Genomic DNA, 10,955 nt, shown 5'->3' with positions numbered 1-10,955 from the left:
TCTACCTACTTGTAACTTGAAGACCACCAAACCAGTCTGAACTGTGGACTTTTCCCTACTCCCAGTTAAATTTACTATTTCCTCTCAGTTTAGGGATTATCTTTTAAAAATATTTTTATTCAGAGCTCCATAAAGTCTCTAACTTGTCAGAGCCAGATCCCACAGAGCCACTTGTGATCTGATTAAAACTCTGATTTGAAACTTTCAGACCCGTTTGATGGAGCTGCACCGCCAGTGGGAATTACTTCTGGAGAAGATGCGAGAGAAAGGAATCAAACTGCTGCAGGCCCAGAAGTTGGTGCAGTACTTACGGGAATGTGAGGACGTGATGGACTGGATCAATGACAAGGCACGTTTTGAGAAGAAAGGTTTGCTAAGCCTTACTCAGAGAAAGGAAGAGACTCCTCCGTGATCTGTAGCGAGACCCAGTGTTAGCACAGATACGGCCATTTTAAGGGAAAGGGTGGAAGTGGGATTGCTGTCTCTCCAGCTGCTCTCTGGGTGTATGCGCTATTCTGTAACTCTGAAGCCTGGAGTCGCTGAGACAGAAATGCTCTGAGCTCAGCCTGTTAACTTTCTATGGGAGGAACTAAAATCACAAACCACAGAGAAAACCGTATCCATTAAAGCTAGCATGGCTCCATCCCTAATGTGTCTGTTTCATGCTTCTGGAAGCCATTGTTAACAAATGTTGGTTGGTGACTCTGGCTCTCTTATGGTCCCTGAATAGGAAGCAATTGTTACTTCTGAAGAGCTGGGCCAGGATCTGGAGCATGTAGAGGTTTTACAGAAGAAATTTGAAGAGTTTCAAACAGATATGGCCGCTCATGAAGAAAGAGTTAATGAAGTGAACCAATTTGCTGCCAAACTCATACAGGTAAATAGCAAAGTGCTGTGTGTTTCTCACAACATTATTATGTTAACTGTTTAGTATATTCAGGAGAAAATTTTGATGATTGGTCCCCTAATTTTTGATTGAGCAAGTTTTTGTAAGCATGTCTAAAGAGTTTTGTTTAGATGTATAAGGCACAATACTGATTAGTCCTAAATTGGAAGATGCTTTTTAATGTGTTGCCTTCGGCAGGAAGGGCAGAGTTCATGTGATCTGTTTCCTCCACCCACTTCTGGGTAGGGCTGGGTGAAGCTTTTATTGGGCTGCTGAAGCTAGGTCTCAGGGTTTCTCAGACGAGGGTGTGGTGGTGAATGCTAAGTTAGTATTGGCAGATGTCCACCAATGCCTTAGGGCTCTTGCCTTCCTTTTTTATTTGAAGCTTCCCTGGGCTCTCCTGGGAGCCTGAGAGAACCTTGTGGTGAATAGGCTCTCCACTCTGGCGCTGGAGCCTGTGAAGAGGGAATGATAACCCTTCCCCAGTGCCCACGTGTACAATCCTGTAAGCTGCTTCCACTCTGAGTGCAAAGGGTTCCACGGACATCAAGTACTCAGAACCCGAGAGTTTTTACTTTTAGGGAAATTTGATTTGGGGGGGTACAAATTTTAAATGTATAAATCTGCTTACAGGCTGGTACTTGTTTCCTTTTTCTGGTCTATGATTAAGAGAAAGAATACCCGGCATTCCTCAGAAATATCTCACCCTTCCACAGTGACAGATGTGTTACCTTTCCAAACCCTAGGCTTTCCTACAGTTGAGCTTGAGAAGAGTAGTCAGGCCAAACCCATGGTATCCCAAATGGATTCAAGAACCCTGAATGCTTCACTTTATTACTTTATATCGTATTTTTAAAAACACCAAAATGTGGTTGGTAGGGAAGGATACTTTTAAAGAAATGTCTCTAAGCTGGATGCAGTGGCATCTGCCTGTAGACCCAGCTACTCTACTCAGACCCAGGCTGACAAGGCGGGATCACTTGAGACCAGCCTGGGTAACATAGCAAGACCCTGTCTCAAAAAAGAAAAAAAGAAATGTCTTCAGTCTAAAGCCAGGAACAAACTCTTAAGCCCTGAAAATTATGTTTATGTGCAAGAATGCTTAACAGCCTCATGAACATCTGAAATACCAAATTTTCAAGCAGTTAGGGTAGATGAGTACATGGATAAAGCTACCACAAAGTTACAGCCAAACTATTTATTAACATCAGAGTGGTGATTTGCTAAGATACGTCAAGGAACCAACCCCAGGGTGACTAGTTGGAGAAGCCAGAAGTTGTGTACAAATCCAGTCTCTTCTCTTCCTTGTTTAGGAGCAGCACCCTGAGGAGGAACTGATCAAGACTAAGCAGGATGAAGTCAATGCAGCCTGGCAGCGGCTGAAGGGCTTGGCTCTGCAGAGGCAGGGGAAGCTCTTTGGGGCAGCTGAAGTTCAGCGCTTTAACAGGTGTCAAGCCAGAGTGGGCTTTGGGGAATGGGCCTCAACCTGGAGGGGAGTTGTGAAGCACAGGGCATGTGCTGGTGAGCTGTCAGGGCTGACTGGGCCTTGGTCCCATGGAGTGTTCCTAGTTCTAGGGAGATGTCATTGCTGTGGATTAACTGGTGCCTTTGTTCTGTAGGGATGTGGATGAGACTATCAGTTGGATTAAGGAAAAGGAGCAGTTAATGGCCTCTGATGATTTTGGCCGAGACCTGGCAAGTGTTCAGGCTCTGCTTCGGAAGCACGAGGGTCTAGAGAGAGATCTTGCTGCTCTAGAAGACAAGGTGGGTTTTACAAGCAGCTGATTCTGTAAATAAGTTACCAAGGGTCAGGAGAATAGTTCTGACGGAGTTCATTTCTAGGTCAAAGCCCTGTGTGCTGAGGCTGACCGCCTGCAACAGTCCCACCCTCTGAGTGCAACACAGATTCAAGTGAAGCGAGAGGAGCTGATTACAAACTGGGAGCAGATCCGCACCTTGGCGGCAGAGAGACATGCACGGCTCAATGATTCATACAGGTGCAAATAATGCTCCAGGTCTTAACCAGTATCATTTAACTTCTTTTTAGGAAGCAGGAATAGCAGAGTTAAGGGTCTGTTCTGTGTTCTGTGGAAGTGTCAGGTATCACCTACCAATGCAAATCACTTCTTACCTATGTTCTCTCTGTTTGGAGACTGGCAACTGTATCATGTGTAGTATGTGTATGCTATTTACAACTTCATAAATTCTTCTATTCTGCATCACTGCATTATGACTGATAGAATGGAAATATCCCCTTAAGTATCTGAGTATCACATGAAAAACCTTATTACAACCAGATTGGAAAGGAAAAGAATGCTGCTTACTAGCCAAGGGTTGAACCTGGGAATAACAAGGAAGTTGAAAATGTGGGACAGGATTGGGGCTTTATAGTGATGGACAGAACCTAAGTTTTAAAGCGTTGATTTCAGCCTTCTCTTGCTTTCCTTCACAGTCTAGATTGGTAGAATTTCATATTTCCCGGAATTAGAGTTTGTATAATTTGTTAGACATTTGAGAACATAGAATTCGGAGCTTTAGGGAGGCCATTTTCCACCCTGGAACCTCCGCTGGAAACATAATGTCTTCCTTTGGCTTTTCCTAGGCTTCAACGCTTCCTTGCTGACTTCCGTGACCTCACCAGCTGGGTGACTGAGATGAAAGCCCTCATCAATGCAGATGAGCTTGCCAATGATGTGGCTGGGGCTGAAGCCCTGCTAGATAGACACCAAGAGCACAAGGTAATAGTATCTCTAGCATCTTCCAGAAGTGAAGATTTTAGCTTATAATGCAACAGTATATCAATGTTGGGTGAGGCCTGTAGTTGGAGTTGGTACCACGTTATTCACAGGTGTCTCTCATCATAAGGATTGTGGTTGGTTTTGCCTTTGGAGACCTGGTCTACCTGCTTCTGATAGAGGCTTAACTCAGTTTAGTGTCAAGAAGTTCACTGTGGTCCATAAAAGCAAACAGACAAGCTCTGGCGAGACAGAAGTGCTACTACTTGGCACATTGATCCTTTGTGATGTAAAAAGTATTTGTTGGGCTGAGCACAGTGGCTTATGCCTATAATCCCAGCACTTTGGAAGGCCAAGGCAGGTGGATCACAAAGTCAAGAGATCAAGACCATCCTTGCCAACATGATGAAACCCTGTCTCTACTAAAAGTACAAAAATTAGCTGGCCTTGGTGGCACATGCCTGTAGTCCCAGCTACTCAGGAGTCTGAGGCAGGGGAATCGCTTGAACCCCGGGAAGCAGAGGTTGCAGTGAGCCATGATCGCACCATTCTACTACTGCCTGGACAACAAGAGTGAAACTCCATCTCTCATAAAAAAAAAAAAACAAAAAAAAAACTGAGAGGTTTTAATGTGCTAGATACAAAATCAATATACTGAAAGTCAAACGTTTCTCTACACTAGCAACAGAAACGTAATTTTTAAAAATACTACTTATTAGAGCAGAAAATATAAAGTACTTAGGAATAAATCTAACAAAAATGTGTAAGACATTTGTGGAGAAAACTATAAAACTTTGTTAAAAGGCATTAAATAAAAACTGAATAGATAGAATGATTTATCTAGTGCACAGATAGAACGATCTTTTGTGAAGATGTAAATTCCCACCAGGATATATACAGTTAATTCAGTTCTAGTCAAGTGCTCAGCAGGTATATGTGTATGTGTGTGTTTCTTTTTGCAATGAGATGAGCTGATTCCAAAACTGATTTGGAAGAAAAAAATTTAAAAAAGGTTGAGACAATGTTGAAGATCATGATGGGGCCAGGGAGGGACTCACCCTACCAGGTTCTATAAAATAATAGTAAACAAGTCCATTTGGCACAAAGAAGACAGAGCACTGGAACGAAAGAGAGCTCAGACCCATGTGAATGTGTGGAACCTTGACAAACGACAGGTGACCTGAAAAGCCATTTGGAAAAGGACTTCATCAGTGAGTGATACTCTCACATTTGATGACCTAGATTGATTATGTATTAGGAAACCTGGCCTAATCTTTCATTTTGTTCCTTGTTTTAGATATCATAGTCTGGCTTATAATGCTTATGTAAAATGCAACACCTTGTTTTCATTTTTTAAGATGCTAGGCATAAATCATGGCTTTGTTTTTTTCTCCTGTAGGGTGAAATTGATGCTCATGAAGACAGCTTCAAATCTGCAGATGAATCTGGGCAGGCACTGCTTGCTGCTGGTCATTACGCCTCAGATGAAGTGAGGGAGAAGGTAAGAGAAGAGAAATGGAGCTTTTGAGGAGCAAATTACATCTTTCACTAAGTCTCTGAAAGCTATTATTCATCCTTAAATATCCAGACATTGCATTCACCATGATATGTGAGAAACTTTCCTTTTTCTGCAGAGATTTAAAAAGAAGGTATATGTGTAGTGTGCTGATTTCCTGAGAGACAGTCCTCCTTATTTGGGGCATGTGTGGCATGTTTCCTACTTACAGGGACTTTTTGTATTGAGCTGAGTCTTGCATTAGGAGTTGCAGCAAAGAGGAAACACATTTTTATAAAATGATACGTAGGCCGGATGTGGTGTGACCCCAGCACTTTCAGAGGCCAAGGCAGGAGGATTGCTTGAGACTAGGAATGGGAGACCAGCCTGAACAACATAGTGAGACCCCATCTTGACAAAAAATTGATAAATTAGCCAGACATGGTGGCACATTCGTATAGTCCTAGCTACTCGAGAGAATTGCTTGAACCCAGGAGTTCAAAGTTACAATGAGTTATGATTTGCACCACTGCACTCCAGCTTGAGTGACAGAGTGAGACCCTGTCTCTAAAAAAAAAAAAGAAAGTAAAATAAAATATGTATGTATGTAAGTTTTGAAGTATCTCAGAGTATAAAATTGCCTAGGAACATTAGATAAATAATGATTTCTATATTTTCTAATATTACATAGAGTAAAAGAAGACATTTCAAAGACTTGTCATTAGTAGCTTCGGAGCCTAAAGTCTCGGGGGTTTCTGAATTTATTTTCCATATGTTATAGAGCACCCACTCAGTTGACATTTCTCAGTGGAGAGTCCCTACTCCATTTATACTGCCTCACTTTTAAATGGATGCCCTGTTTCTTCTACCTGGGAGTTTACTTACTATTTTTACCTAAAGTCATTTGTGATCATGTGGCAATAAATTAATTCTAGATTAATTAAAATAGGCCATCCCTTTTATATTGAACATGCACATACAACATGAATGTTGTTTTTCCCCTTTTGCAAATCAGAAAAAAGGCCTGAAGATTAGCACTAGGATTAGGAATTCCAGGCTAGCTGTTCTGTCTGCCTCGGAGGCATTGGGGCTGACCTCATCTCCCTGACCATGTCTCCTATGCCCCCAAGCTGACCGTCCTTTCCGAGGAGAGAGCAGCACTGCTGGAGCTGTGGGAGCTGCGCAGGCAGCAGTACGAGCAGTGCATGGACCTGCAGCTCTTCTACCGGGACACTGAGCAGGTGGACAACTGGATGAGCAAGCAGGAGGTAATCTGTGAGCAAAGCCTTGTCAGTGGTGGGAGAAGAAGGACCTGTATTTTGTCTCCTCGGGTAGTGTGCTTGTTTTGTTTTAGGACATCGGTACCATGTTAGTTCTGAATCCATTGAAGAGGGGGAATTGAGCAAGCTTCTCTCAGCTCTTCCGGCATCTCTCTCTGCTGAGATTGCAAGGCCTTCAGAAAAGGCCCCAGCTTTTCAGATTAGTGTGATGTAAAATGTTTTGAGATTTTTTTCTTAGAACTTAGCATTGCCGGGTGCAGTGGCTGTCTCCTGTAATCCCAGCACCTTGGGAGGCTGAAATGGGAGTATCCTTTGAGCCCAGGAACTCAAGGCTACAGCAAACTATGATCGTACCACGCACTCTAGCCTGTTCAGTAGACTGAGATCCTGTCTCACAAAAAAAACTTTAGCATTATGTGCCATCTAAATCTAATAGAAGCAACAAAAGCTATGTAAGAGAAGTTTCAATAGAATGTGGAACAAGGATTTCATGATATGACTTTACTGGATTGATTTTAAAAAAATCCAAAAGGACTTTAAACTTCCTAGAAGAGATCTTAGAAGTTTAACAGCCATAAAATCTCTTTCCTTCTTTTTGTATTTTGGCCAAAATACCCTTTGCTTCACAGTCTTAGAAGATCAAAGGAATAGGACATTATTCTGAACACTTTGTTTCCTTTGGCAAGGCGTTCCTGTTGAATGAAGACTTGGGAGATTCCTTGGATAGTGTGGAAGCACTTCTTAAGAAGCATGAAGACTTTGAGAAATCCCTTAGTGCCCAGGAGGAAAAGATTACAGTAAGATCCCTTCTTGTCAGTGCTTTCAAATGACCCTTATTATCATAAGCCAGAATCTCTTTCCCTGGAAGGATTCTGAACAGATTTGGTGAAAGATTCATATGCAAAGCACTCCTGTGGCTGCTTAAACTTTCACAAGGATGACATGCTATCCGTTGAAGACATAATACAACTTTATGGAAAAATGATTTCCTTAATGGAAACCTCCAAACTTCTTTAAGTTTGTACCCTTCATTAAAAGTAGGTCAGGGGGCCAGGCGCGGTGGCTCAAGCCTGTAATCCCAGCACTTTGGGAGGCCGAGACGGGTGGATCACGAGGTCAGGAGATCGAGACCATCCTGGCTAATACGGTGAAACCCCGTCTCTACTAAAAATACAAAAAACTAGCCGGGCGAGGTGGCGGGCGCCTGTAATCCCAGCTGCTCAGGAGGCTGAGGCAGGAGAATGGCGTAAACCCGGGAGGCGGAGCTTGCAGTGAGCTGAGATCCGGCCACTGCACTCCAGTCAGGGCACAGAGCGAGACTCCGTCTCAAAAAAAAAAAAAAAAAAAAAAATAGGTCAGGGTTAATATTAAGAGGTACTCTTGGCTGGGTGCAGTGGCTTACTCCTGTAATCCCAGCACCTTGGGAGGCTGAGGCGGGCACATCACGAGGTCAGGAGATCGAGACCATCCTGGCTAACACAGTGAAACCCCGTCTCTACTAAAAATACAAAGAATTAGCCGGGCGTGGTGGCGGGCACCTGTAGTCCCAGCTACTCGGGAGGCTGAGGCAGGAGAATGGTGTGAACCTGGGAGGCGGAGCTTGCAGTGAGCCGAGATCGCACCACTGCACTCCAACCTGGGCGACAGCGAGATTCCGTCTCAAAAAAAAAAGAAAGAGGTACTCTTCCCATTGAAAATACATCTTAGAAATAAGAATTTGGAAAGCTGTTAACCTGTATTTGACCCCTGCCAGGAGATGGTGGCACAACTAGTGTCTCCAGTCTTGAATGGAGGTAGCACAGTCTTAAGATATGTAACTGATAACATCAAGCAAAATCTCAAAAGTTGTGAGAAAAATGTCATCACCAACCTTTGGGTGAAAACCTTGACCTATGTTAAAGTTTGGTGTGTTTTATGATCTGTTCAGCCGTTACTTTTCTCTAGAGGCCAAGCTCAGGACTAATGTGCTTACCAATGAATAACTTTTATCTTCCTTCCTAGGCGTTAGATGAATTTGCAACTAAGCTAATTCAGAACAACCACTATGCAATGGAAGATGTGGCCACTCGCCGAGATGCTGTAAGTTTGTAGGTTCTTCATGCTTCTCCTTTTTGGTATGTGGATCTCTCTTCTAAGATGTTCCAGTTAAATCTCTTCAACTGGACATCTCTTTGGGCATAAACACTAGAGACTTACAGGGGATCCTTGTCTTTCAGCTGTTGAGCCGCCGCAATGCCCTTCACGAGAGAGCCATGCGTCGCCGGGCCCAGCTAGCCGATTCTTTCCATTTGCAGCAGTTTTTCCGTGATTCTGATGAGCTCAAGAGTTGGGTCAATGAGAAGATGAAAACTGCCACAGATGAAGCTTATAAAGTAATGTACTATTAGTGTTGCTGTGTAGCACTTGATTAGTAAGCTAAACACAGCTCTCACAAATAAATGATAGCTAAAGGACAAAATAAGGGATTCCAAAAACCACACTACTTAATGTAAGCCAACTGTTTTATACATTCCTCCATAAAGATAAGTATAAAGGTAATGCAAGGGAACTTGACATACTCAGGTTTAGATAGAAAGAATCCCCTTCTTTCTTTTATGGTCAGGATCCATCCAACCTACAAGGAAAAGTACAGAAGCATCAGGCTTTTGAGGCTGAGCTCTCAGCAAACCAGAGCCGAATTGATGCCTTGGAGAAAGCTGGCCAAAAACTGATTGATGTCAACCACTATGCCAAGGACGAAGTAGCAGCTCGTATGAATGAGGTGATCAGTTTGTGGAAGAAACTGCTAGAGGCCACTGAACTGAAAGGTAAGAGAAGATGTTCCATTGGATTGTGACATGCATGTTTGAGGAACTAAATACCCCTTTCTATGAAGTATTTTAGGGACATATACCCCTAAAGTAAGGTGAAGTGGATGACTTTGGCGTTAGGGATAATTTCCTGTGTAGGAATTACTTGGCTTAAGTTCTTGATAATAGTTTGGTAAATGTAGTTGAGCATACTGGTTGGTGAGGGAGTCTGAGTGAGAAGGAACAGAATTGGGCGTCATTGCTGAAAATCAAAGTTCAGCTGAGAGCCAAGGGCATTTACTAATTCTCCAGTGTCCTTGTATCTCAAGGGGGTTAGAATGCTTCCAGTTCAACCTTGAGATGGTAGAGCAGAGGCTGCAATTGATATTTTCTTTCCCTTTGTGATGTAAGTGAAGGATTAAAATTCTGATCTATATAGTCCTTCACTAAGATGCTACTGTTCATGGGCAGTGTCGGCAGAAGGGTAATGCTAAGCAATACAAAATTAAACTTGCTTCCTTCCATAGGAATAAAGCTTCGTGAAGCCAACCAGCAACAGCAATTTAATCGCAATGTTGAGGATATTGAATTGTGGCTGTATGAAGTAGAAGGTCACTTGGCTTCGGATGATTACGGCAAAGATCTTACCAATGTGCAGAACCTCCAGAAGAAACATGCCCTACTAGAGGCAGATGTGGCTGCTCACCAGGTAGTGTGAGCTGGGGGCTGTGGTTGGGCAAGTGAATGCAGAAACCATAGGAGGGAGGAAAAGCCAGTAATTTCAGACTAAATGAGTTTTGGGAGGGATGAAATGTGTTGATTTTCTTAGATTACTCTGTGCTACATGTGCTTCTGCTAAAATTAAATATCATCCCTTAGAGCTTTCCAGGAGCCTCAGATGAAGGAAGGAACTAGCAGAAAGAATACTCTCAGGGGTGGGAAAAAGACCTTATCAACTTTTCTTTGTATACGATAAAACCACACCCAAAGTAAAGTCAGCTCTGTCCTTTCACATTGCTAGGACCGAATTGATGGCATCACCATTCAGGCCCGCCAGTTCCAAGATGCTGGCCATTTTGATGCAGAAAACATCAAGAAGAAACAGGAAGCCCTCGTGGCTCGCTATGAGGCACTCAAGGAGCCCATGGTTGCCCGGAAGCAGAAGCTGGCTGATTCTCTGCGGTTGCAGCAGCTCTTCCGGGATGTTGAGGATGAGGAGACATGGATTCGAGAGAAAGAGCCCATTGCTGCATCTACAAATAGAGGTCAGTCTGCTTCCCTCAGGTAGGAATCAACTTGGGAAAGGCTATGCTGTTGTAGCATAGAGGGGATGCATGTCAGGATGGGCAGGGTCAAGTTTAAATTATCTAACTAGAACCATGGTGGTAGCTACGGATGACAAATCAGTGCTAACTTTTCTCTTCATGGTTGGATAACTGGGGAGTGGTGTCTGCTTTCAGGTAAGGATTTGATTGGGGTCCAGAATCTGCTAAAGAAACATCAAGCCTTACAAGCAGAAATTGCTGGACATGAACCACGCATCAAAGCAGTTACACAGAAGGGGAATGCCATGGTGGAGGAAGGTGAGTAATTGGCATCAGTGACGTGGCTTGGCGCTGCTCCTTGTATCTCCCCTTATTGCCAAGGGTGTGGCCATGTGGGCGTAACAGACCGGGCTCTGGGGCTGAATACCATCCCAATTCTTTACTGACTGTACGACCTGACCAGACCTTATCTTTCTGAGCTTGAATTTACCTTTTTTTTTTTTTT

At 43.4% G+C, this 10,955-nt stretch overlaps 1 protein-coding gene across 1 annotated transcript in view; it reads left to right on the top strand.

The window, feature by feature from the left end:
• SPTAN1 (spectrin, alpha, non-erythrocytic 1) overlaps positions 1 to 10,955 on the top strand; it is a 94,348-nt gene that overhangs the window by 21,314 nt on the left and 62,079 nt on the right. Inside the window, exons 4-18 of the mRNA XM_011988638.1 lie at positions 209 to 349; positions 731 to 877; positions 2,200 to 2,333; positions 2,506 to 2,650; positions 2,729 to 2,883; positions 3,489 to 3,624; positions 5,021 to 5,122; positions 6,247 to 6,384; positions 7,083 to 7,193; positions 8,398 to 8,475; positions 8,613 to 8,768; positions 8,999 to 9,203; positions 9,713 to 9,894; positions 10,207 to 10,450; positions 10,646 to 10,768. Coding sequence (XP_011844028.1) covers positions 209 to 349; positions 731 to 877; positions 2,200 to 2,333; positions 2,506 to 2,650; positions 2,729 to 2,883; positions 3,489 to 3,624; positions 5,021 to 5,122; positions 6,247 to 6,384; positions 7,083 to 7,193; positions 8,398 to 8,475; positions 8,613 to 8,768; positions 8,999 to 9,203; positions 9,713 to 9,894; positions 10,207 to 10,450; positions 10,646 to 10,768 — 2,197 coding nt within the window. The remainder of the gene's footprint in view (positions 1 to 208; positions 350 to 730; positions 878 to 2,199; positions 2,334 to 2,505; positions 2,651 to 2,728; positions 2,884 to 3,488; positions 3,625 to 5,020; positions 5,123 to 6,246; positions 6,385 to 7,082; positions 7,194 to 8,397; positions 8,476 to 8,612; positions 8,769 to 8,998; positions 9,204 to 9,712; positions 9,895 to 10,206; positions 10,451 to 10,645; positions 10,769 to 10,955) is intronic.

Source organism: Mandrillus leucophaeus, unplaced genomic scaffold (assembly GCF_000951045.1).
Source record: "Mandrillus leucophaeus isolate KB7577 unplaced genomic scaffold, Mleu.le_1.0 Scaffold109, whole genome shotgun sequence".
In the NCBI taxonomy this organism is placed as follows: Eukaryota; Metazoa; Chordata; class Mammalia; order Primates; family Cercopithecidae; genus Mandrillus; species Mandrillus leucophaeus.
Note: the sequence above shows the minus strand (reverse complement) of the source record. Positions and strands in the feature narration are given on the sequence as shown.